Source organism: Scyliorhinus torazame, chromosome 2, assembly GCF_047496885.1.
Source record: "Scyliorhinus torazame isolate Kashiwa2021f chromosome 2, sScyTor2.1, whole genome shotgun sequence".
Classification (NCBI taxonomy): Eukaryota; Metazoa; Chordata; class Chondrichthyes; order Carcharhiniformes; family Scyliorhinidae; genus Scyliorhinus; species Scyliorhinus torazame.
In genome coordinates this window covers 241,613,185-241,641,057 of record NC_092708.1, presented here as the reverse complement: position 1 = coordinate 241,641,057, position 27,873 = coordinate 241,613,185, and the positions used below count along the sequence as shown (strand labels likewise).

At 48.4% G+C, this 27,873-nt stretch overlaps 1 protein-coding gene across 2 annotated transcripts in view; it reads right to left on the bottom strand.

The window, feature by feature from the left end:
- The window catches only part of LOC140396830 (cysteine-rich motor neuron 1 protein-like), a 419,037-nt gene that overhangs the window by 8,130 nt on the left and 383,034 nt on the right, over positions 1-27,873 (bottom strand). For both annotated transcript variants that reach the window (XM_072485588.1, XM_072485597.1), the window contains exons 11-13: positions 23,009-23,230; positions 20,129-20,251; positions 17,240-17,409 (exon numbers count right to left, since the gene is read on the bottom strand). In XM_072485588.1, coding sequence (XP_072341689.1) covers positions 17,240-17,409; positions 20,129-20,251; positions 23,009-23,230 — 515 coding nt within the window. The remainder of the gene's footprint in view (positions 1-17,239; positions 17,410-20,128; positions 20,252-23,008; positions 23,231-27,873) is intronic.

Genomic DNA, 27,873 nt, shown 5'->3' with positions numbered 1-27,873 from the left:
CTGCTGGCCCAACAACTTAGGAAGAGGGGGGCGGCGAGAGAGATCGGAGGGGTTAGAGACGAGGAGGGAAAGATGGAACGGGGAACGGAGAGGGTGAACGGGGTGTTTAAGGTATTTTACGAGAGGCTATATAAGGCTCAACCCCCGGAAGGGAAAGAGGGAATGATGCGTTTCCTAGACCAGCTGGAGTTCCCGAAGGTTGAGGAACAGGAGATGACAGGACTGGGAGCGCAGATTGAGGTGGAGGAGGTGGTAAAAGGAATTGGGAACATGCAGGCAGGGAAGGCCCCGGGACCGGATGGGTTCCCGGTGGACTTCTATAGGAAATACGTGGACCTGCTGGCCCCACTTCTGACGAGAACCTTTAATGAGGCTAGGGAAAGGGGGACACTACCCCCGACGATGTCGGAGGCGACGATATCGCTGATCCTGAAAAGAGACAAAGACCCGCTGCAGTGCGGGTCATACAGGCCTATTACCCTCTTGAACGTAGATGCCAAGCTTTTGGCCAAGGTGATGGCGACGAGGATAGAGGACTGTGTCCCTGGGGTGGTGATGATCAAACGGGGTTTGTTAAAGGGAGGCAATTGAATGCTAATATACGGAGGTTGCTGGGGGTGATGATGATGCCCCCACCGGAGGGGGAGGCGGAGATAGTGGTGGCGATGGATGCAGAGAAAGCATTTGATAGAGTGGAGTGGGACTACCTGTGGGAAGTACTGAGGAGATTTGGATTTGGAGAGGGGTGCATTAGATGGGTTCAGCTCCTGTACAGGTCCCCGGTGGCAAGTGTGATTACAAATAGGCAACGATCTGACCACTTCCGACTATATAGGGGTACAAGATAGGGATGTCCCCTGTCCCCGTTACTGTTTGCGTTGGCAATTGAGCCACTGGCCATAGCGCTGAGGGGCTCTAGGAAGTGGAGGGGGGTACTTAGAGGAGGAGAAGAGCATCGGGTGTCATTATACGCGGATGATTTGTTGTATGTCGCGGACCCAGTGGAGGGGATGCCTGAGATAATGCAGACACTCAGGGAGTTTGGAGAATTTTCAGGATATAAATTGAATATGGGGAAGAGTGAACTGTTTGTGATGCACCCCGGGGAACAGGGCAGGGGAATAGACGATTTACCGTTGAGGAGGGTAACAAGGGATTTCCGGTATTTAGGGATCCAGGTGGCCAGGAACTGGGGAACCTTGCATAAGCTTAACTTGGCACGACTGGTAGAGCAGATGGAAGAGGACTTTAGGAGGTGGGACATGGCGCCCCTGACATTGGCGGGCAGGGTGCAGGCGGTTAAAATGGTGGTCCTTCCGAGGTTTCTTTTTGTGTTCCAGTGCCTCCCTGTACTGATTACAAAGGCCTTTTTTAAGAAGGTGGACAAGAGTATTATGAGTTTTGTGTGGGCTGGAAAGACCCCAAGAGTAAAGAGGGGGTTCCTGCAGCGCAGTAGGGACAGAGGGAGACTGGCACTGCCGAGTCTAAGTGATTATTATTGGGCCGCCAACCTGTCAATGATATGTAAGTGGATGAGGGAAGGGGAAGGAGCGGCGTGGAAAAGAATGGAGATGGCGTCCTGTCGGGGAACTAGTCTAAAAGCACTGGCGACGGCGCCGTTACCGTTCTCCCCGCAAAAAATACACCACAAACCCAGTGGTGGTGGCAACTCTGGAAATTTAGGGGCAGTGGAGACGACGTAAGGGAGTGACGGGTGCCTCAGTGTGGTCCCCGATAAGGAACAACCATAGGTTCGTCCCGGGAAGGATAGATGGGGGATTTAAATCTTGGCAGCGAGCAGGAATTGCAAAATTGAAGGACTTATTCTTAGACGGGACGTTCGCGAGTCTGGGAGCACTGACAGAAAAATATGGGTTGCCACCTGGGAATGCATTTCGCTATATGCAAGTGAGGGCATTTGTGAGGCAACAGGTGAGGGAATTTCCGCAGCTCCCGGCGCAAGAGATCCAGGCCAGAGTGATTTTGGGGGCATGGGTGGGTGATGGTAGGGTGTCAGATATATATAGGGAAATGAGAGACGAGGGGGAGACGATGGTAGAGGAGCTGAAGGGAAAATGGGAGGAGGAGTTGGGGGAAGAGATTGAGGAGGGGCTGTGGGCAGATGCCCTAAGTAGGGTAAACTCTTCGTCCTCGTGTGCCAGGCTCAGCCTGATACAATTCAAGGTTCTACACAGGGCGCATAAGACTGGAGCAAGGCTGAGTAGATTTTTTGGAGTGGAGGATAGGTGCGGGAGATGCGCGGGAAGCCCGGCGAACCACACCCACATGTTTTGGTCATGTCCGGTATTGCATGGGTTTTGGGTGGGTGTGGCAAAAGTGATTTCAAAGGTGGTGGGGGTCCGGGTCGAACCAGGCTGGGGGTTGGCTATATTTGGGGTTGCAGCTGAGCCGGGAGTGCAGGAGGCGAGAGAGGCCGATGTTTTGGCCTTTGCGTCCCTAGTAGCCCGGCGAAGGATTCTACTTATGTGGAAAGAAGCTAAGCCCCCGGGTGTGGAGGTCTGGATCAATGACATGGCAGGGTTCATAAAATTGGAGCGGATAAAGTACGCACTAAGAGGTTCGGCTCAAGGGTTCACCAGGCGGTGGCAACCGTTCCTCGACTATCTCGCAGAGCGAAAAGGGAAAATAGGAAAGGTAGCAGCAGCAACCCAGGGGGAGGGGGGGGGGGGGGCTCATTTGGGTCCTCAGGGGTTTTATGTGTGTGTTTATATATTAGTTATTTATATTAGATGTTACGAAGTTACTATTTTAGTTACTATTTCTGTTGTTTCTTATTTTGTTGTTGGCAGTTGCCGTTAGTTAGCATATTATTTATTTTAAAAAACGATCAATGTATATAGAGAATCGGGGACATGTTGTGTGTGTGTATGTGGGGGGGGGGGGGGGGGGGTGGGGGGTTCCATTCTTACTTTTATCATTATCATAGAATTTACAGTGCAGAAGGAGGCCATTTGGCCCATCGAGTCTGCACCGGCTCTCTGAAAGAGCATCCTAACCAAGGTCAACACCTCCACGCTATCCCCATAACCCAGTAACCCCACCCAACATTAAGGGCAATTCTGGACATTGAGGGCAATTTAGCATGGCCAACCCACCTAACCTGCACATCTTTGAACTGTGGGAGAACGTGCAGACTCCGCACAGACAGTGACCCAAGCGGGAATCGAACTTGGGACCCTGGAGCTGTGAAGCAATTGTGCTAACCACCATGCTACCCATGCTGGGGCGGCCTTTAAAAATGGCACGCTGATATTTAAAATTACGTTGCTGGCAAGGCTGCCAGTGTGATGTTGTGGAGCTCGCCCCTTGCCTCCCCCGCCCACCTCCCACCAAATCTCCCCAACAATATGGCAAAAAAAGCCACTGTTGGGGCCCCCAACTTCAGCACTTCTTTTCCCACCCGCTGCCACACTACATAAAAAAGGGAAAATTCCACCCTGTGTATAGCCATTAGTTAAGTGTATTTTACGTTGACTTTCTTTGTGTTTTACGGTTTCATAAACATGTATTTTGTTTAAAATCATCACAAAAATGCCTGGGATATCCTTCACTGGTCTTCACATCTTTCCTCACACTATAACAAATTGGAAAATATAGTTGAGAGCAGTCATTCTCTTCTGGGGATTTGGAATACCTTAGTGTTTAATATCAGCTGCACTCTTAACACCTGCCAAAGAGGAATTCTTCAAAAGAAAATTCTATCTTGGTACCAAATGAGTAGTCATCAGCAGGGAGGTATCTGAGCTCCCAGGCATATGGGTTGAGCAGGCAAGCACCAGAGACGTGCCTGAAATGTTAACTGACTTCTTGAGCCGTACAAATGATGTGTCCTCGTATTGATTTCACAAACACTTGTATGATCTGTGCCGTGAATTACTGCAAAATCAGCCAAGATTTCCTCTCGGGTCACAAATAGTCCAAACCACATTTTTTTTCTCTAGAACATAGAACATACAGTGCAGAAGGAGGCCATTTGGCCCATCGAGTCTGCACCGACCCATTTAAGCCCTCACTTCCACCCTATCCTTGTAACCCAATATCCCCTCCTAACGTTTTTTTTTGGACACCAAGGGAAATTTAGCATGGCCAATCTACCTAACCTCCACATCTTTGGACTGTGGGCGGAAACCGGAGCACCCTGAGGGAACCCATGCAGACACGGGGAGAACATGCAGACTCCTCACAGTGACCCAGTGGGGAATCGAACCTGGGACCCTGGCGCTGTGAAGACACAGTGCTCGTCACTTGTACAGCGCTTTCATTAGTTTAGGATCAAAGCATTGAATAATTTTCTCCAGTTTCCCAATAAAGTGGAAATTTTATTCACACAAATTAAAAGCAGAATCAAAATCCGTTAAGGGCTTCCTTTGATGTATTCAACTGTCCTACGTCGTTGAATTCAAGAATTTTCATGCAATACTGATTTATTTTAACCAATCCTCTTCTGCACAAGCTTGCCTTCTCATGTTTTGATGTCAGCTATCTCAAAGTTGGTAGCACTTTCGACTTCCAAGTCAGAAGGGCTGTGTTCAATATCCACTCTGCAAAATCTGGGCTGAAATTCTAGTGGCGCAACTGAGGGAGTGCTGCGCTATCAGAGTGCTGCTTTTCAGATGAGACGTTACAGCAAAGGTCCATTTCGCAGACGCAGAATACGGCCGGCGCTATTTCAAACAGCAGGGGAGATTCCTCCAGCATACTGGTCAGTATTTCTCTCGCAAACAACATCACAAATAAAAATATCACATTGTTGTTTGTGGGATCTGACTGTGTGGAAATTCACTGTTGTGTTTCCTCCATTAGAACTGTGGTTGATGAGTCAGAGGCTGAAATTTTCTGTCTGGTCCCGCCGACAGTCAGGAATTCAGCCCATTGGGGGCGAAGAATGGCGGAGGCCCCGGAGAATACCGGATCAGGCCTGCTAATGATGTGCCAACAGTGTTTATTGTACGCGTGTTCTGGAACGCATTAACGCCGCTGTCGAGGCGACGGAGAATTGTGACTTGGCGTGAAATTGGCGCCTGCCGCGATTTTGGCTTTGGAACTGATTCTCCACCCAATCGCGTTTCCCAATTCTGCCGCCAGCCAACGGAGAATCCCGCCCCAGATGTTTAGTACATCTGTGTGTGCTAGTCTGTCAATTTTCAATCTGGCAGCCTAATTAATGAGTGGCTGCCAGCTATTGTGCCACAGAGGGTGCTGGGTATATCAGAGTCCAGTTGGATCTTGCTGCATGCTCGCACTTTCTCCTTGGAATTACCAGATACTGATTAAACGTGCATACACCGACTTCCAGTGGCAGCCACGAGCTGATCGGTCGCACACTAGGTGGCTCCTGCTTGGAGGCTTTAGTTTTGGCCCTTTCTATTCGGTAATGGCCGCTTTGTTTGTAAAAAAAAGTGCAAAAACAATTGGAGGGAGTTGGATCCACCTCCAAAGTGGAATGTTGGTGGGCTACAACACCCGGGAAAAGTTGAGCAAAGCCTTGGCTCAAGAGGTGGAGGATCCACGTGGCGTAGTGAGTGAGTGCATGGCGGAGTCGGGAGCACAGCACCGCCTACCCACTGACTGTGGAGCAGGTAGAGTTCATCAAGGGGGAGTTTAGGGTTATGGGGCGAAGGCAGGAGAATAGGGATGAGAAACAAATTAGCCATGATTGAATGGCAGAGCAGACCTGATGGGCCGAATGGCCTAATTCTGCTCCTGCATCTTATGGATCGTGTTGTTGGAGTCAGAGGTGGTGATGTAGGGAGAGGCCTGCAAGGTGTTAAAGACAAAGGTGGGCGCTCAGGAGAATCAGTCCAGGTGGTAGAATGTAAGGATCGTGGGACAGCCGGAAGGGGGTGGAGGGAACAAGTGACACGGTCTATGTGTCAAGGATGTTCACAAAGTTGGTTGAGGAGGGGGGGGTCTTCGAGAAACAACCGGAGATGGATTGGGCCCACCGGTCGCTGCCAGAGACCGAGAGTTGGGGAGTCACCGCGGGTGGTGATCATCCGGGTGCATAAGTTTCAAGAAAAGGAGAGGTTTCTGAGGTGGGCGAAGTTGATGTGAGACTGTATTTGGGAGGGTCAGCGGGTAGGTGCGAAGGGTCGGTTTGGGTGGGGTTTGTATATAGATCTCAGGTAGGAGTTGCCATCCTAGCAGCGATGATGGTAAACAGAAGCAGTGTGGGGGAGGGGGCTGTGGCAGGTAGTCAAATTGGGGGTGGGGTTAGGTAGGATGGGGCTGGTTGGAGGGCTGCTGCTAAAGGAAGAAAATGGAAAGGATTGGGGGGCGAGGCAGGGGGTGGAGGGACAGTAATGTGCTGGTGGCACAAATGACTTTGTGGCTAGGTGCAGGAAAGAATGGAAGGGGTGGCCATTTTGGGTGGGCCTGGACAAGAGGAGGGCCTGGAGATAGGGAGAATTTTGTGTCAAGCTGGGATGGCAGAACTTAATAGAGTGGGGGGGGGGTTCAGAAACCCCAGGTGAGGATAGTGACGTGGAACTTACAGTCTTGTGTGTTTAAAAGCTGAAAGCTTGAAAAGCTTAAATGCGAATGTGGTTTTCCTGAACGAGACACACATGCGATTGAAGGACCAGATGAGGTTAAGAAAGGAATGGGTGGAGCAGACGTTCCACTTGGGGTTCGATTCCAAGTCAAGAAGGGTCCCGATTTTGTTTAGTAAAAGGGTGGTGTTCGTGGTGGTCAGCGAGGTGCGGGACCCAGTAGAGAGGTACATGTTGGTGAGTGCAGTCTTGGCGGGGGTGCCGGTTGTTTTAGTGAACGCATATGCGCCCAACTGGGACAACACGGAATTTGTTAGGAAAACGTTGGCATCCATCCCGGACCTGGATTCGTATCAATTGATAATGGGGGGGGGGGGGTGTTAGATCCCAGGACGGATAGATCGAGTCCCAAGTCATTAGGCAAGTCAGGAATGGTGAAGGAGCTGGGGGATTTATGGATCAGATACAGGGGTGGATCTGTGGAGGTTTAAGCATCTGGGAGAGAGGGAGTTTTCCTTCTTTTCCCAGGTAGATCGGTTATACTCCATGTTTCCAATTAAGGGGCAATTTAGCAAGGTCAATCCACCTCCTCTGCACATATTTGGGTTGTGGGGGGTGAGACCCACACAGACATGGGGAGAATGTGCAATCTCCACACGGAGAGTGACCCAGGGACGGGATTGAACCGGGGTCTTCGGTGCCTTGATGCAGCAGTGCTAACCACTATGTCACATTGCTACCCTCACCGAATAAACATTTTTGTGGTGGAGATATCAATACTCCCGGGGATTGTGGGGGTGGAATATGCAGCAATTGTGATGTTAGACCACATGCCACATTATGTGGAAATGAGGTTTGAGCCCAGAGACTGTTGTGGAGTTTTGATTCGGCGCTCCTTGCGGTCAAGCAGTTCTACAAGAAGGTAGACTTGGTGGAAGAGGACTAAGTGGAGTTCAACCAAAATGGGGTTTCAACCTCCATATTTTGTGAGGCGTTGGACGCAGTGGTCTTGGGGAGGTCATATCCTAGAAGGCCCACAGGGACAAGGTTGAAGGGACGGAGAGACAGAGGTTGGTGGATGCCATTATGGAATTGGATCTATGGTACTCGGTGGCCCCGACCAGGGAGTTGTTAGCTGAAAGGAAGAAGCTACAAGGGGAATTTGATCTAATGAAGACAGGGAAGGTAGTGGATCAGCTTTGTCGCTCAAGGGGTGTTTTTTATGAGTCTGGGGAGAAGGCCAACTGCCTGCTAGCCCATCAGTTGAAATGACAGGTGGCCACATAGGAGATAGCACAGGTGAGGGATCGGACAGGAGGGTTGGTAACGATGCCGGAGAATATTAACAAGGCATCCGAGGCTTTATACCGGGGGTTGTATAGGTCCGAGCCCAGAGGGGAGGACACAGATGGGAAACATTTTAATAAACATTTTATTGAGGTATTTCTTTGGCATTGTAACAGCAATAAAATCAACAATGTACATAACAAGAAAAATATAAACATAGTGCAAATTCCGCCTCCCTCTCCCACAGATCCTACCATTGCTTACCCCCCTAACCTACGCGAACCTAACCACCACCCCCCCCCGTTCTGCTGACGATTAATTATCTGCGAGGAAGTCGACGAATGGTTGCCACCTCCGGGTGAACCCCGACAGAGACCCTCTCATGGTGAACTTAATTTTCTCCAGGCAGAGGAAGCCAGCCATGTCTGAAAACCAGGTCTCAGATTTCAGGGGCTTTGAGTCCCTCCATGCCAGAAATATGTGCCTCCGGGCTACCAGTGAAGCAAAGGCCAGAACGTCCGACTCTTTCTCCTCCTGGATTCCCGGATCCTGCGATACCCCAAAAATTGCCACCTCTGGACTCATTGCCACCCTCATATTTAATACTGTCGACATGGCGTCGACAAACCCCTGCCAAAATCTCCTCAATTTTGGACATGCCCAGAACATATGGACATGGTTCGCTGCACCCCCCCCCCCCCCCGGCACATTTCGCACACCTGTCCTCCACCCCAAAGCATCTGCTCATGCGGGCCACTGTCATGTGAGCCCGGTGCACAACCTTAAAATGGATCAGGCTGAGCCTGTCATATATCGCGGTCGCGTTGACCCTACCCAACGCGTCCGCCCAAAGGCCCTCCTCTATCTCTTCCCCCTGCTCCTCCTCCCACTTTTGCTTCAGCTCCTCGGTCTGCGTCTCCTCCGAACCCATAAGCTCTTTATATCTGTCCGAGACGCTCCCCACTCCTATCCATCCTCTAGAGACCACTCTGTCCTGAATCCCCCTTAATGGCAGGAGTGGCAAGGTTGGTACCTGCTTCCACAGAAAGTCCCGTACCTGTAAATATCGGAATTCATTTCCCCCCCGCCAATGCAGACTTCTCCTCCAGCGCCCTCATACTCGGGAAGCTTCCTTCTAAGACCAAGTCCCCCATCCTCTCAATCCCCGCTCTCCGCCAAATTCGGAACCCCCCGTCCATCCACCTCGGGGCAAACTGATGGTTATCGCAGATTGGGGACCACACCGACGCCCCCTAGGCTCCCACATGTCTCCTCCATTGCCCCAGGTTCTCAAGGCCGTCACCACCACTGGACTAGTGGAGTACCGCGCCGGCGGGAACGGCAGAGGTGCTGTTACCAGCGCCCCCAGACTTGTACCCTTACAAGAAGCTGCCTCCATGCGCACCCACGTCAGCTTACACCCCACCAGCCACTTCCTCACCATGGCTATGTTAGCCGCCCAGTAGTAGTTACTGAAATTTGGCAGCACCACCCCTCCGTCCCCCCGACACTGCTCGAGCATTGCCCTCTTCACCCACGGGGGCTTGCCCTCCACACAAAGCCCACGATAATCTTATTGAACCGCTTAAAAAAGGACCGCGGGATGAAGATGGGGAGGCATTGGAAGACGAACAGGAATCTCGGGAGGACCTTCATTTTTACTGACTGCACTCTACCCGCTAGAGATAACGGGAGCACATCCCATCTCCAGAAATCCTCCTTCTTCTGCTCCACCAACAGGGCCAAGTTCAATTTATGTAGCCTGTCCCAATCCCTCGCCACTTGGATACCTAGGTACCTGAAACTATCCCCTCCCATTCTGTCCCAGTCGCGTCTCCTGACCTCTCGCCTGGACCACAAACATCTCGCTCTTGCCCATATTGAGCTTATACCCCGAAAACCGGCCGAATTTCCCTAAAATTCCCATAATTTCTTCCATCCACTCCATTGGGTCTGAGACATACAGCAGGAAGTCATCCGCATACAGCGAGACTCTGTGCTCCACCCCCCCCCCCCCCCCCCCCCCCCCCCCCCGAACAAACCCCTTCCAGCCCTTTGAGGCTCTCAGAACAATTGCCAGCGGCTCTATCGCCAGCGCAAACAGCAGTGGGGAGAGGGGGCATCCTTGTCTCATCCTCCGGTACAGCCCGAAATAGTCCAAAGTCGTCCTGTTTGTCGGTACACTAGCAACCGGAGCCCAGTACAGCGACATAACCCAGTCAACAAAGCCCCTTCCAAACACAAACTGCTCCAGCACCTCCCATAAGTAATCCCACTCGACCCAGTCAAAGACTTTTCCGTGTCCATCGCGACCACCACCTCAACCTCCCTACCTTCCAGGGGCATCATAATCACGTTTAGCAGCCTTCTTACATTGGTCACCAGCTGCCTGCCCTTAACAAACCCCGTCTGACCTTCCACTATAACGTCCGGTACACAGTCCTCAATCCTGGAGGACAGAAGTTTGGCCAGAAGTTTAGCATCTACGTTCAGCAATGAAATTGGCCTGTAAGACCCACACAGCTCCAGGTCCTTGTCCCTTTTCAAAATGGGCGAGATCATGGCCTATGACATCATCTGGGGCAGAGCCCCTCTTTCCTTGGCCTCATTAAAGACCTTCATCCGCACGGCCCCAATATCCCAGAGAACTTTTTATAGAACTCGGCTGGGTATCTGTCCGGTCCCGGGGCCTTGCCCGACTGCATGGCCTTCAGCCCCTCAGCTATCTCCTCCAGCCCAATTGGGGTCCCTTCTACCAGCTCCCCATCCACCTTCGGGAAAGTCAACCCATCCAAAAAGTGCCTCATCCCCTCCGGCCCCGCAGGAGATTCTGACCTGTACAACCTGCTATAAAAATCCCGAAAGGTCTTGCTCACCCCCGCCAAGTCCCCAACTATGTTCCCAACCCCGTCAATAACTTTCCCATTTCCCTAGCTGCCTCCCTCTTTTTGAGCTGCAGTGCAAGCATCCTGCTGGCCTTCTCCTCGTGCTCATAAATCACCCTTTCACCTTTCTGAGCTGTTCCACTGCCCTCCCGGTGGTTAACAAACCAAATTCCGCCTGTAGCCTCCGGCGTTCCTTTAAACGCCCTGCCTCTGGAGCCTCCGCATACCTCCTATCCACTCGCAGAATCTCTTTTACCAGTCGGTCCGTTTCTGCCCTGCCCGTCCTGTCACTGTGAGCCCGGATCGAGATCAGCTCTCCTCTCACCACTGCCTTCAGCGTTTCCCAGACTACTGCTGCTGAGACCTCCCCTGTATCGTTTACCTGCAGGTAGTTCAGCATGCACCTCCTCAGCCTCTCGCACACTGCTTCGTCCGCCAACAGCCCTACATCCAACCTCCATTGCGGGCGCTGCTTGCTATCCGTACTAACCTGGAGGTCCACCCAGTGCAGAGCATGGTCCGAAATTGTAATCGCCGAATACCTCGTGTCCACCACCCCCGCCAATAGGGCCCTACACACAACAAAGAAATCTATCTGGGAGTACACCTTGTGTATGTGGGGAAAAAAAAGAAAATTCCTTGGCCCTCGGCTGCCTAAAACTCCATGGACCCCCCCCCACCCCCCCTCCCCATTTGCTCCATGAACCTTTTCAGCTCCTTTGCCATTGCTGGCACCTTGCCCGTTCTCGAGCATGACCGGTTCAGGCCTGGATCAATAACAGTGTTGAAATCCCCACCCATAATCAGCCTGTGCGAATCTAGGTCCAGAATCTTCCCTAGCACCCTCTTTATAAAATCCCCATCGTCCCAATTTGGCACGTATACATTGACCAGCACTACCTTCATCCCCTGCAGCTTGCCACTAACCGTGATATATCGACCTCCCACATCCGAGACTATCCTCCCCACCTCAAATGCCACCCGCTTGTTAATCAGAATCGCAGCCCCTCTTGTCTTTGAATCCAGTCCCGAGTGGAAAACCTGACTAATCCAGCCTTTCCTCAAACTGCCCTGGTCCACTACTTTAAGATGTGTCTCCTGCAGCATTACCACGTCCGCCTTCAGACTCCTCAGGTGCGCAAACACATGTGCCCTCTTTACCAGCCCATCTAGCCTCTGGACATTCCAAGTGACCAGCCTAGTTGGGGAGCAAAGTCCCCCCCCTCCCCACCCGCCGGTCAGCCATCCCCTTTCTTGGGCCCGCCTCCAGCCCACGTGCCGCACCTCCTTCGGCCCGCCCCACGGCGGCCCCCACCCCCGACTCCCTCAGTGACCTTCCATCGAAGTCCCTCCCACGTCAGCAGAACCCATCCCCCCCTCCCCCTCCCAGCAACACTACTCCAAATCCCAACCCATCTAATGAACTAAGCATATACACCACCCCCACTGTGCTTCTGTGAGCTAGCTCACCCAGTTAGCTTGGTGGCCCCCGCCCCCAAGAAGTCTCCCACCTATTGTTCCCTCGCTCCCCTCCCCCCGGTCATGTAAACAAATTCCCTCATCCAACAATTCCCAAACATCCAGCAGCAAGAAACCACAAAAAACACAAGCTCCACCCACCGAAACTCAGACAGGCACGTCTCCATCCCACAAAAGTGCACATCAATAAAAACACACAAGATAAAACACAAAAGGGACATTGCCAACCTCTACCAAGAAAAGGAACCAAAATCAAAACGGAAAGTCGACTTTCCCCCTCCCCCCACTTCTTTTCCCCTAAGCAGAGCTCAAAAAAAAACTGACACAAAACAATACGAGAATGCATAGCCAATTTAACAACGAAAAAGAAAAAGCAAACCCTACCAAAAGCCAAGGGGAGAGAAGAAAAACAAACAAAAACCCCACAGAAAAACAAAAAAGGGAAAGGGCCCAATATAGGTCAACATATTGTCACAAAGTCCGAAAGTTCTCAAACTCCCACCAGACCTTTTCTTTTCACAAAGTCCAGAGCCTCATCGGGCGTCTCAAAATAGTGATGTTGGTCCTCATGCGTAACCCAAAGACGCGCCGGATACAGCAGACCGAACTTCACCCGACTCTTATAGAAAATAGCCTTGACTTGGTTGAAGCCTGCTCTCTTCCTCGCCACCTCCACACTCAGGTCCTGGTACACCCGCAGGATGCTGTTATCCAACTTGCAACTCCGTGTGCGCTTGGCCCACCGAAGAATGCATTCCTTGTCCAGGAACCTGTGGAATCTCACCACCACTGCCCTCGGAGGGTCCCCCGCCCGCGGCTTCCTAGCAAGGGCCTGGTATGCCCTGTCAATTCCACCTCCAATGGTCGGGGGAATGCCCCCTCCCCCAGCAGCTTTTCAAACATACCCGCCATGTATGCTCCAGCATCTGCTCCCTCAGCTCCCTCCGGGAGCCCGACAATTCTTAGGTTCTGCCGGCGGGACCGGTTCTCAAAGTCCTCCACCTTCTCCAGGAGCCTTTTCTGCTGTTCCCGAAGCATCCCCACCTCCAGCTCCACTGCTGTTTGCTGCTCCTCTTGTTCAAGCAGCGCCTTCTCCACCTTCTGAATCGCCTGGTCCTGGGCGCCAGTCTACTCTCTAGACGATCAATTGATTCTTTGATCGGGTCCAAGCATTCCCGCTTCTGCCTGGCGAAGCCATCCTGAGTGGCCTGCATCACGGGTCCGTTGGTCGCTACGCTGCCACCCCAGGGGTTCGGCCCTCGGCCATACTGTCTCCCGTTGTAGCTTGAACACAGCTCGTTACTGACTTCTTGTTTCTGCCCTTTCGTGCGCTTCTGGTCCTTTTCTCCATAAACCGATGTGAGGAAACAGTGCCAGATTGCCTCAGCCTGTAAATTTGCCGCTTAAAACCGGAAAAAAGTCCGGGGGAAAGGTACAAAGGTCCGGCCAGAGCGGGAGCCACCAAATGTGCGACTTACTCCTCCATAGCCACCACCGGAAGTCGATGAGTAACATTTTAGGTGGACTGGTATTCCCAGAGGTAGAGAGGGAGAAGGGATAGGGATTGGAGGTGCCATTGGGATTGCCGGAGATAATGCATTGGGTTGATACAGTTGGCAAAGGCACCGGAGTCGGATGGCTTTCCGGTAGAGTTTTACAAACAGTTTTCAGCCATGTTAGCGGCCCATCTCCTGGGTATGTTTTAAAAAAAAAAAAATTTAGAGTACCCAATTAATTTTTTCCAATTAAGGGGCAATTTAGCATGTTCAATCCACCTACCTTGCACATCTTTGGGTTGTGGGGGCGAAACCCACGCGAACCCGGGGAGAATGTGCAAACTCCACACGGACAGTGACCCAGAGACGGGATTGAACCTGGGACCTCGGTGCCATGAGACTGCAGTGCTACCACTGCGCCACCGTGCTGCCCTTCTCCTGGGTATGTTTAATGATTCGTTGGCATGGAGGGAGTTGCCGGTCTCACTGGCTCAGGCATCCATTTCCTTGGTCCCAAAGAAGGGCAAGGACCCAGCGGAGTGTGTGTCTTTAGGCCCATGTCCCTGTTAAACACCGATGTGAAGCTGCTGGCCAAAGTGCTGGCGAGGCAGCTAGAGGGGTGCGTGCTGGAGGTGGTCCCCGAGGATCAGACAGGTTTAGTTAAGGGACGGCAGTTGCCGAGCAATATTAGGTGACTGTTGAATGTGGTAATGATTCCGTCTGAGGAAAAGCGCTGGAAGTTATGATATCAATGGATGCTGAAGAGTATCTAACCGGGTAGAATGCTGGTGCTTGTTTGAGATGCTGAGGCGGTTTGGATTTGGGCCAACGTTCATTTCGTGGGTGCGATTTCTGATGGTGCCCACATGGCAAGTGTGAGGACGAACATGATGAGTTTGGGATATTTTCGGATACATGGGGACATAAGACAGGGATGCCTACTGTCCCCGCTGCTGTTTGCGCTGGCTATTGAGCCATTGGATATTGCACCCCAGGCGTCAAGAGAGTGGAAAGGCATTGAAAGGGGAAGTAGGGAACATAGGGTGTCATTGTATGTGGACGATCTGTTGTAGGTTTTGAACCCGCTGGAGTGTATGGAGAAAATAATGGACCTATTAGAGATGTCTGGCACCTTTTCTGGGGACAAATTGAAGAGTGAGGTTTTCCCAGTGAATGCCCAGGGGAGGAGTTCTAATTTGTGACCCCTGCCATTCAAGCTGGCCAAAACAGGTTTTGGTATTTAGGAATTCAGGTGGCCCATGAGTGGAACTTGGCTAGTTAGTGGAGGGGGTAAAAGGGGGAGTGAATTCACATACAGGTGCACGACTTTGTGCGCAAGGAGCTCCTCTTGTACCCTCAGTTGCTAAGATATATGCTACTGGATAAATTGTTAACTCAGGATGAATGGGCTAAGGGAAGAGGTGCGATGCCCTACCGCTATTCTTAGCAAGGAAGATGTAGACTATAAGATGAACATTTTTCTGAGGTTTTTATTTGTTTTCTAGTGTCTTCTGATATTCCTTCCAAAGGCGTTCTTTCAGAGCGTAGATATGTTATCTCGGAATTTGTATGGGCAGGCAAGACGCCCAGGATTTGGATGGCTTTTTTGCAGAGAGGTTGGCGGGTCGATAGTGGGGGTGGGGATTGCAGGCACTTCTAAACCAGCTGTATTATTATTGTTGGGCGGAATATGTGGAGAAGGTACGACAGTGGTGGGGGAAGGGGGGATTGGAATTTGTACAGGGGAGGAGGTCCTGTGTGAGGGAGGGCATGCTCAAGAGCCCTGGCGATGGCCTCCTCCAGTTACACTAGGTACACTGATAGCCTGGTTTTGGTGTCGTCCCTCAATGTATGCAATCAACTGAGGCGGTACTTTGGAGTGGGGGGTATATCTGTTCTGGCCTCAATGTGTGGGAATCATAGGTTCATATGGGCAGGGATAGACGCAAAATACAGGAATTGGCTTAGGGAAGGGGTAGAGCGGGGAAGAGATCTGTCCCTGTTCATGGAAGGGAGGTTCGCGAGGCTGGAAGAGTTCACAAGGCAGGAGAAGTACCAGTTGCTGAGGGGGAGTGAATTCACATACAGGTGCGGGACTTTGTGTGTAAGGAGCTCCCCTTGTCCTTCAGTAGCCAAGGTATACGCTATTGGATAAATTGTTAACTGAGGATGAGTTGGGGGAGGGGAAGATTGCAGATATTTATGGGTGATTGTTGGAAATAGAGAAGGTACCAGTGGAAGTGATAAGATGGAAATGGGAGGAGGAGCTTGGAGGGGGCCTGGAGTGAAATTACGCACAGGGTGAATTCGACATCATCCTGTGCCAGGATGAGTCTGATACAGTTTAAAGTGGTGCAAAGGGTCCAAATGATGCGGGCTCGTGTGAGCAGATTCTTCCCTCAGGTGGAGGACAAATGTGAGAGGTGCACAAGGGGGCCTGCGAATCATGTCCATAAGTTTTGGTCTTGCTCTAAGCTAGGTGGATTCTGGACTTCGATCTTCGAGACACTGTCAGGGATGGCACTATACCCATTGGTAGCGATCTTCGGAGTTTCGGAGCTGCTGGAGCTACTGGAGGGGAGGGGGGCTGATGTTGTGGCCTTCGCCACCCTGATTTTCCGATGGCGAATTCTATTGGGATGGAGGCTGGCTGTGCCACCGTAGGTGTTGGCATGGTTGAGGGGATATGGTGGAGTTCTTACAATTGGAAAAAATTAAATTTGCTCTTTGAAGAGGTCAGAAGAGGAATTTTATGTAAGCTGGAGGCTGTTTCTGTCTCTATTAGAGTATTTGTTTGTCGCCAGCGGGTAGGGAGGGAGGGTTGCTGGTGGGGGGGGGGGGGGGGTTGTGTTAATTAAGGGGAGAAAAAGGAATAAATGATAAACTGTTCGCTATTTGGCTGTATCTTTTGTTGACTATGTGATTTGTTGATTGTGTTCGGAATAAAGCATATTTAAAATAATATACATATACTGAATATTGTACCCATTCCCTAGAACAGAGATGCCAAGCTAATTGTGGTGCCTTTACTCTGATGCAGTAATCCACTAACTCAATCTGATCCTATGCTGAAACCTGGGGTTGGGACCTGTATGGCTGATCACAAGCCTACACAGTGCATTTATACAATGAACCATTCAGGAAGCTGAAGGCAAGTTCATGTTGCTATGCAACAAATATTGTTGTTAATAGTGGGCTCAGATGATGAAATGTATTCAGCAGATTTTCCCTGCTGGATGCTGGAGGAATTTACAACACTGTAAATAAACACTTGTAACACTCATCTTTTCAACCCAACATTTGCATCTTAATTAGCTACAACATGGCCAATGAAGCGGTTCATTATATCACAACTGATTCCTACTGCATCATTTACCATCAATACTTTGGGGGTATTGACATCATTGCAGTGTTATCGTTTTGATGTTCCTGCTTATTAATATAAAGAAGAACCAAATTAGATGGTTTCAACCAAATTATGGTCAACCGCTTTGAACTTCAGGTGCAATGTTCGCTGGTCAGATTGCCTTCCAGTTCACCAACTTTGTAGCAATTCTAGATTTGGTTGTATTCATCTTACCTTAGTTGGTGCATGATAGCAAGGCATCTCAAACCACTTCTTCTTTCTATTCATTACAAGGGTGACTGTTAAGAAAATGATGATTGCAAGCAATATGGCTGCCAGAGCCCATGCTGCTGACTGGTAGATTACAGCCATTTCAGTCTGCTGGGAGGGAACGTCAGTAACTTCTAAAAAGATATAAGAAGAAAAATAGACAAGTTAAAATGTTGTGTTTCTCCACTATAGGCAAAGAATTAAAATTACTTCAGCCTCGTGCTGCGTCTAGCTTTGCCCAAATCTCTTCTCCCAAAAGTATATGTCCGCTCCCTTGACAGTGGTTGCAGAGTTAACTATCTACACAGGAACTTGCCACAGCTTCGTCAACAGCTCCTCCCAAACCTGTGACCTGTAACACTTAAGAGGGCAAGGGCAGCAGGCGTGCGAGAGCAGCATCATCTCCAAATTCCCTTCAACTCACACACCATCCCAATGTGGAAACATTTCAGGCGAAATTTTACGAAAGGGGAAAAAGTCCCACAGTGAGTATGTTTAGCCGCATGTGTCCTGGCGCTCACAGCGGCGAGACACACAAGGCTAGAAAACACCACTTGTGTTTGATAAGGGCCTTAGCAGCTGAGGATGCACGTAGTCCTGTTATGTGCAATGAGGAGCTCTGCTCGGCAGAAGTGTAGCAAGAGATCGGGTGCCATTTTTAAATTGCATCTCGACCTTGGAGGCCCCCAACCCGACGCCCCAAGCCACAACGCACTATTGGAGGATCCCTCACCCCCACTATCGCCCCCCCAATACACACGCAAGTTACCCCCGGCTCGATCGTACCGGCGCAAAAAATGACAGCGTGGCACCTTGGCAGTGCCGAACTGGCACCCTGGCAGTGTCCCTACCAGCTGAAAGTGCCTTGTTAGTGCTGGGCTGGCACCCAGGAGACAATGCCAGGGTGCCCGGCTGGTAGTGCCAGGGTGCCCAGGTGGCACCAGCAGTGCCAGGGTCACCCTGCCCAAAGGGCATGCACCTGGGGGCCTCCGATTCCTTAGGAGACCCCCACAAGTGCCGATCTGTCTAGTCCCCGCTTGTGGGGACCAGTACTGAACGGCACTCGCCTGAGGTCTCCGAGGCGAAAGGGATTGATCCCACGCCTTGGGTAACTCGTCATTCTGCACATACTAGCTGTCTCGCTTTAACGTGCAGATTTGCTAAAAAGTGATCCAACCCACAATGGACGGAATTTACATCATAATGTCTCACACGATCGCATTAGCTCTCACGAGGCATTGCGAGCCGGGTAGCTCCCAGGACCAGGGTCCCCCGGCTTCTATCGGCCAAGCTGCGCCATGGCAGGCTGTTTTTCGGGTGCAGCTTGGCCATAAAATTGCGCCCTTCATTTTTCCTTCATGGTTGTTGGGTCAAAACCCTGAAACGCTGTACTCAACAGCACTGTGGGAATATCTTTACTACATGGGCTGCAGTGGCTCATGAAGGGTACTCACCAGCATCTAATCAAAGGCAACTGGTGAAGGTCATTAAATGCTGGCCTTATTGTGTACCCTAACTTTAAAAAAAACCATTCTGGAGATAACAGCTTCCGGTAACATTGTACTTGCTGGGTCAAGGTGTTCACAATGTTGAAGAGTTTTATCTTCATGTTTCCAAAGAAAGTGATGATAAATAATACATATTAAAACAATGGACAATATTTGTTCCATTTTAACACGGAAAATGAAAATTGATTGAATAAACTAAAACCTTTAAATTATTACAAAATGTTTTTTTTGGCATTGTACAATTGGAACATGAAACACAAGCTACAGAAATGAACATAAACCATATATATGCTCACTCACACTCAACAGCTGATGGTACTGATGAGCGACTCAGCAGAGCCAAGCCTGCATCTAAGCCTTGACAAATTAATAGAACACTGATCATCGTGAAAATCAATACATTCATTGAGCAATGGGCACCAGGCAATTAACAAAGAATAAAGTAAACCAGTAGCAGTTACTAGTGAATTAATGAATGTACGTCAATAAAGTAATGAATTAGCAGGCATCAGTGAATTAATACATTCATCATGCAACTGGTATCTCAAGAAATCAATGAATTATTAGAGCCACTTGCACAGATGAATTAAGCAAACAGCAGGCGACAGCAAATTTATAAATGTATGCAGCAGCGGGCATTCTAACAAATCAATAAGAGAACCAGAATAAATCAAGTGGTGTCACTGAATTAATACCCTGTCTTCCTTATTCACTGCTACAACCTCAGGGCCATGAACTGACTTCCACTGTCAAATTATTCAACATCTACCTTAGTGCCATCTTCCCCCCCATTGTTATAAAAGTGCGGCCAATATCAAGAGCTTGTCATACATGGATGTTTGACTTTAAACCCATGTTGTTGCCACTTGGTTGCACCAGGGGACACTCAGCTCAGCTCCTTTCAGAGAATCTCTTCCACTTAGTGGAATATTTCCAATTGTGATGTTGCCCTGCAGTAACTCACGGCCACCCGAGGAGGCACAGAATGGAAGCAATGGTTTCCCATTAGGACAAAAAGGAACGGGAAGTTAATCTGTGGAATTTTTAATTGCTATCTTATGGACGGTCTAGAAACAGTTTGTTATCCTTTATGTCACTAGGGCATAGCACAGAGCATTAGAGGGAAAGAGAAAATTCAAATGACATTTTTAAAGGACGAAGGGAGTGAATAATCAATTAAATAATTTCACCAAGGTCAAATCATCCTTTAACCTGATACGTTAAAGTTAAGAGACAAAATGCTCAGCTTCTCACTTCAGAGACGTGACCAGTATTGAGGATAAATTGGATCTGTCTAAAATGTAAACAGCTTCTACACAGGTGCAACAAACAGCTTTCTCTTTACCTATGAATAACGGCAGGTCAGGTTGGGCAGGTGTTGCGAGTAGCTCTTTGCCTTCGAATTCCGTCGACTTCTCCAGTAAAACACCAGCAGCCTCTGTTGTGGCTGAAGAAACTGTTGGCACATCTTGAGACAAGGAAAGGCCGACAATAAATGAAACAATGAAACAACTGTCAACATAGAGAGAGGAAAGCCACCAAGAATCTGCAAGTTCTAATTTGTTCAGTGTAAATTTGTTGCCGATAATCATTGCTTTCTCAAATACCCGGCTTTGAGAGCTGGAATAATTTTCTAGTAAGTTGCAGCAGTACCACCTAGTTGTTCAATATGTTCATTTGGATTTCGGCTGTCAAATCCAATTTCTTACTAGTGATCCAAACAGTCATTATGTTCAATTATCCATACATTGGCACATTACTTTAAATGAGGAGATAGGTCGAAGGTGATTATATGTTCACTGTCAAATTTCTCAAATCAAGTTTTAATTGTGATGAGGACAAAATAAACAGCACTCTTCAGTGCACTGGTGAAAATACATTTAATAGCAAAACCACGTCTTCCCTCAATATGGCTAGAGAAATTGTGGCCTTTGGGACAAGAAGTATTTAGGTTTTTCCTTTAAATAGATATTTTAAAACAATTTTCAGTAACTTCACTAAATAAAAGCATACCGCTGCAGCTTCAGACATTAAAGATAACAGCAAAGTCAACATTATATATTACAGCCATAATATCTCAAGCTATCATTGCATTATGGGCAGCACGGTAGCATTGTGGATAGCACAATTGCTTCACAGCTCCAGGGTTCCAGGTTCGATTCCGGCTTGGGTCACTGTCTATGCGGAGTCTGCACATCCTCCCCGTGTGTGTGTGGGTTTCCTCCGGGTGCTCTGGTTTCCTCCCACAGTCCAAAGATGTGCAGGTTAGGTGGATTGGCCATGATAAATTGTCCTTAGTGTCCAAAATTGCCCTTAAGTGTTGGGTGGAGCTACTGGGTTATGGGGATAGGGTGTGGAGGTGTTGACCTTGGGTAGGGTGCTCTTTCCAAGAGCCGGTGCAGACTCGATGGGCAGAATGGCCTCTTTCTGCACTGTGAATTCTATGATAATCTATGTGTGTGGAATCTAGGGTGCACAGAAGGTATTCATCACAGTAGCAGTGTCTGGTACATAAAGGGTTAATGTAGGACTGCGTACACTACCTACACAGTGATGCAAGAAGGTGCCTGACCAGAGCCAGGATCAGCCTAGAGATGGACACAGTTAAGAGAAGACCTAGAATGGGGTCAGTTCCATACCTGTACCTTCTACTGTAAACATATACATATTTATGAGTTGTTGATAAAGACTTGCTGTTAACATAGTCCAGACTGGAAGTCTACTTCATGGTGTTTGAAGCAGGATTCTTCATTCACATTTACATTTTTACTGATCCAACCACTCCTGAACTACACATGCTGTACATCTCTGCTCTTCTACCGTATAACAGATGTAATTACATGGGATACACAAATAGAGCTGATGAAAATGAATGAAATGAAAATTATTGTCACAAGTAGGCTTCAATTAAGTTACTGTGAAAAGCCCCTAGTCGCCACATTCCGGCGCCTGTTCGGGGAGGCTGGTACGGGAATTGAACCGTGCTGCTGGCCTGCCTTGGTCTGCTTTAAAAGTCAGCGATTTAGCTGTGTGCTAAACCAGATTGAACTATTTCAGCAATATTCCAGTGCTTGCAAATCCACCTGTAATTGTCCCATTATGTGATTTTGATGAGGTGGTTGCCTCAAACCCAAAATATGCAGATTAAAACTGGTAGGAGCGGGTCTGAACCTTGTGGATTCATTTGGAAAGGTTAGTTACTCCTTTGGATATGGCCCTGGGACACCTTTGGGAGAGGCAAGGTGTCCCTTGGGATTGTTGAAATTAGACAAGATTGTGTGTAAACAGTGCATAAGACCACTGGGACTGTCTAGCTGTCAAAAGCTATTGGAACTGTCAAAGCTGTCAAGGGATTTAACTCTGCTTGACGTTAAGTTTCTTTAAAAAAAGTGTGGAGTTTAAAAGATTATCAGTGCTTGATATTTCAGTCTGGTGACAGTTTTGTGCTGCATGATTGATCATACAACATATTATCATACTGGGGTGCCTGTTAAGTGAGCAACTTGACTGACGGCTCTAAGTGGTTACAGAATAAAAATGGTTGTTTTCATAAGAGATTAGTTGAAGGAATTGTAGTGTGTTGACAGCTCTTTTTCCAAATCAGGAGTGTTTTTGTTTTTAAATAGGGACATAAATAATTATGTCAGCATCGCTCCTGAGGCTTGCCTACGGTGGATACTGGGTGAGTTGACACAACATGGGTAAAGGAAAAGGGTGGGGGCACAGGTTACTGGTAGGTGGTCAGGAAAGCTTTAAGGAACCATGAGTGCGGGGCATGGACTGGCACAGGGTGTTTAAAGGGTCATGGGTGATGGGTAGTGGGGCATGAGGAGCCATGGGTTGGCATGGATGGGACATGGGGAGTGTCTGCGGGGCAAGGGCTGGAAGGAAGGAAGTTTTGTTTTATTCATTTAAAAAAATAACTTATACAAAGTACTGGTGCTCAGGGCATCCTCCCAATCAGCCTTCCTTCGCACACGGCAACCTCCAGGGCTTGTGGGCCTGACTCCTAATGCAGCACGTACACAGCCCCCCCCCCCGGCCTTGATTCGGGTTTGTGGAACTGGGCTATGTCCCAACTTCAACCTGACTGCGCCACACTGATAAGCAACGGCAATATTTGTAAGTTGATCATTTCATATTAATTAACCTTTTTGTTAAATCTGCAAAAGCATCTTTCCAATGTGTGAGGCAATTTTTCATGGCATGAAAACAATTTACTCACCCAAGCAGTACGGGCAACATTGCCCTTTTCTTAGAACTGGCAACCTGCATAAAGCAGCTGAACAGGTCTGAGAGAAACACTGAATGGCACCGTCGCCGCATATACAGCTTGTGCAGGCATTTGGCTTCCATGACTCTCCGACTAACAGGATATCCCCGTTGCTGGACATGCAATATCCAGACTCACTGCTATTGGTAGGCAATAGGGCTTTCAGCTGATCTTCTGTGGTGGAAATTTAATTAATATACATTAGAACTCTGGCATTAAGAGCACATTTCGTGATAAAACAGACATTTACATGTACTGTTTAGGCTAACACCAAATAATCAGATACAGGAGACACATGAAGTTCACATAATGCTAATGATATAGAGTCAAGCTATTATTTGTTCAGTGGCAGAATGGTATCTGAAGGACTGTGGAAATATAAATTGAACCTGTACAAACATATGAAAAAAAGATATAGAGCTGTCAAACCTGAAAACAAACGGAATTGTTTACGTAGTGAAGAAATTGGAGAATAGAACAACTGCCAAGTAAATCACAGGCTTCATGAATTAAATATGAAACTAGCAAAAAACAAGAGGGCAATTCTCTGTTCCGTACTTAAGTTGCAGCGTAACAAATGACATTGCCAGTTAAGCATCCTACGTAGCTGTAATTCAACCATACAAACTCCTTCAAGCTTTGGAAGGCTTCCTACAAGACTTTCAACGTTATTTCAGTCAAATGATAATGCACCAATATTGCATTATCGTATAGAAAACTTTGTTGTGTAAATTTCTCAGTGAATAATACATTTTTATATCATTCCTGTAAATATAAACACTACATATTGATTTAAAAAGCACATCATTTCCAAAATCCTGGAGGTAACTCTCCTCAGTACCACTATCAGTGAGAAAACTTCTTCCCCATGGGCACATACTCACAAACATATCCCTCTTTGTCAACAAAAAGCATATTGATATTGTAGAAATTATTTGGTCTGGAACAGATTTGCTATTTTATAAAAACAGCAATTTTTAAAAAACAAAATTAAATTAGTTGCCGATTAATTACACTATTTTATAAATGACTTTGTCAAGGGTAGTGTCCTGTCCAGAAGACGGGAAGAAAATATAGATATCTGTGTCAACCTGGCTACTTTATAAAATTATTATTTTTTTTAAAGAAAAGGACGATTGGCTGGACTGATAAAAGGGTCGCTGCTGACCACATGATAGTAGTTTTGGACTTTCTCAGCAGTTTAAACATGGACAATGAATAACAGATCAAACTCCTGAGATGTAACGCTCCTTTTATTGTACAAATATATAAGCACAATGGATCAGGAGATGAGATGTCTGCCCCAACCAGCTACAGACCAAGGCTAAGCTACTTGTGACGCCACATCTCCAGCATTGTGACAATGGTTTAACAGTTACCTGCTCAAAAAAAAAATGATTTTAACAAGGGGCCTGGTTAACCGAATATCTTGTTCCGAAACCACCTCGTCACACGACCGAGACTGGAGTTGTTTGAATTCCTTCAATGAATTTTATCTTCAGTTCCTCGGATCAAGACCAGGAATTCAGCCAGACAAAGCCACTTGAAAGAAACTTAATTGGACGTTGACTTACTTGTCTCTGAACTCACATGAAACCATAGCTCTTATTTTTTTTTTGTGGTCTTTGCCCTGAACCCCTTTCTTTCCCTTATCCCTTTTTTATTGTACAAGTGTAAACGGGGTGGACTTTGCAAAATCCCTTTCCATGTTTTGTGTGAGAGAGAAAAATATGCCAACCCTCACAATTTACCGTATCTCAAATTCCACTGGGGTTATTATTAGTGGATTGGATCAATGCAAAACTGAAGTGTTGGGGAAAAGTACGCCAAACTTATAAAGGAGAAATCAAAAATCAAAAACATCTGTTCATGGACAGATAGCGAGAGGAGAAATCAGGAATGTATAAATTAATCTCACTATTGTCCGTAACAGTAGTCTGGTTAAAAGAGCCCTTCTTACCTCCTGCACTACTTGAAATTTTCAGAGGTCCTATAAGTACTTGGCAAGCTATAATTGAAAACCTGTTGGACAAGGGTTTACAACATCATAACTGAGCAGCAGAGAATCTCTCTTTTCCAGACCAAAAATACCAAATTGAATTATATTCTTTTGATCTGATAGATAAATCATATTCATCAATATAACAACAGGATTTTGGAAACTCTCTGTAAGATTATGCTGTTACATGAATAAGATTATGTTTCACTGCAACACAAGCAGTGGTGGGTTCCCCAATAGCGTCACGGGCAAGCTACACAAAACGCCATGGACATCTATGGGACCAGAAGATCCCGCCAACGGCAAATAGCGAGCAGCCTCCGCTGCTGGAAAGCAGACCACAGGGGTGCCAGGAAATCCTGCCTCTTGTTATCAAGTCCCTCTATGGCCTTTCACCCCCTACCATCTCGCTATTCTCCTCCAGCTACATAACTCTCCAAGATCTCCGCGCTCCTCTATTGCTGGTCTCTTAGGCACCCCCAGTTTTAATTGTTTCACCATGCCTGGGCCCCAAGCTCTGGAATTCCCTCCCCACCCCTCTCTAGCTATCAACCTAATTTTCCTCCTTTAAGACACTTATATCTTTGACCAAGTCGTGAATTCTCCACCGACTGGATTCTCCATTCCACCGGCAGCGCAGTGGGGTGGCCACAATGGGAAACCCCATTGGCAGGTGATGGAAAAGGAGAATCCCGCTGCCGACGACGGCGTTCCACTGAGGAACATGCAGCTGAGGAGACAGAGAACTCACCCCCAGGTTTTCTTTCCTCATCTGGCCTAATATCTCCTTAATTTGTTACATAATGCTTCTGTGAGCCACCTTTGGGACTGTTGCAGCGCTCTTCATTTCGAGTCTCTCACACTCTGAGTCGTTGCACTAGAGTCCGAGTTGGAGACACATCGACACAAAGGGAGGGGAGCAGTAGCTCGACCTTACTGAAAAGAGAGACATGTGCCAAAGCGTTTCACTTGGGGCTTCCAGGTAATTAAAAAGATGTAACACTTGAACATATTCCTCTTGTTTGCAGAGATCGGGTCCCTGCAAACAATTTAGAAAATTGGAAATGTGGAAAGAAACAGAGGGATGTGGATAAGGATCAGATACTCTAACTGGCAGAACGTGAGTAGTGGTTTTCTGTAAGACTCTATGTGGGGGCCTGAACTATTCACTGACAACTTTCAGAATTCAGGAGAATCCAGAATGTCCAAATTACCTAACAGCACGTCTTTCGGGACTTGTGGGATGAAGCCAGAGCACCCGAAGGAAACCCACGCAGACACAGGGAGAATGTGCAGACTCCGCACAGACAGTGACCCAAGCCGGGAATCGAACTTTGGACCTTGGCGCTGTGAAGCAACATGAGTGGGAGAGTGGGTCTAGATAGGGTACTCTTTCAGAGGATCGGCGCAGACTTGATGGGCCGAATGGCCTCCTTCTGCACATCGGGATTCAATGACAAATTGAGCAGATGGGCAAAACTATAGCAATTAGACTTCTTTGCAAGAAAATGTGAGGTCACCCATTTTGCATATAAAAGGAATAGAGCAGATTATTTCCTGAACTGAGAGAGGCTGGAAACAGCGGAGGTCCAAACGAGACCTGGGAATCCATTTACTAGATCATTAAAATGTCATGACCACATACAGAAAATAATCCAAAAAGTTAAAAAAATATATATATATATTTATTAAAGTTTTTTAACAACACAATTTTTTCCCCTTACAAACAATAACCCCCCCCCCCCCCCCCCGTAACAAAATAACACAAAATCGCACTGAGCAAGATATATACATGGCAAAATGGTATATTTACATAGCTTTATACACTGGCTCTCGCCCGCACGTGCCAGTTTCCCCCACCCCTCCATGTTATCCCCGCTCATCCATCCCCTCAATCTCTCGTTCCCCCCAACCACCCCCGCCCCCCCAACCCCCTCACCCCAGGGTTGCTGCTGCCTCTAACGCTCCGCGAGGTAGTCTAGGAACGGTTGCCACCGTCTGTAGAACCCCTGCACAGACCCTCTCAAGGCAAACTTAATCCTCAACAGCTTTATGAACCCAGCCATGTCGTTTATCCAGGCCTCCGCGCTGGGGGGCTTCGCCTCCGTCCACATTAGCAAGATCCTTCGCCGGGCTACTAGGGACGCAAAGGCCAGAATGCCGGCCTCTTTCGCCTCCTGCACTCCCGGCTCATCCACTACTCAGAATATTGCTAGCCCCCAGCTTGGCTTGACCTGGACTTTCACCACCTTAGATATTGCTCCCGCCACTCCTCTCCAGAACCCCTCCAGTGCCGGCATGACCAAAACGTATGGACATGGTTCGCCGGGCTCCCTGAACATCTTCCACATCTATCGTCTACCCCAAAGAACCTACTCAACCTCGCCCCCGTCAAGTGCGCTCTGTGAACCACCTTGAATTGTATCAGGCTGAGCCTGGCACATGAGGAGGAGGAATTAACCCTACCCAGGGCATCAGCCCACAAACCTTCCTCGATCCCCTCCCCCAGCTCCTCCTCCCATTTACCCTTCAACTCTTCTGCTAGGGCTTCCCCCTCTTCTTTCATCTATTGGTGTATTGCCGAAACCTTGCCCTCCCCGACCCATACACCCAAGATCACCCTGTCTTGAATTTCTTGTGCCGGGAGCAACGGGAATTCCCTGACCTGTTGCCTCACAAAAGCCCTCACCTGCATATATCTAAATGCATTTCCCGGGGGTAACTCAAACTTCTCCTCCAGTGCCCTTAGGCTCGCAAATGTCCCGTCAATGAACAGGTCCCCCATTCTTCTAATCCCCACCCGATGCCAGCCTTGGAA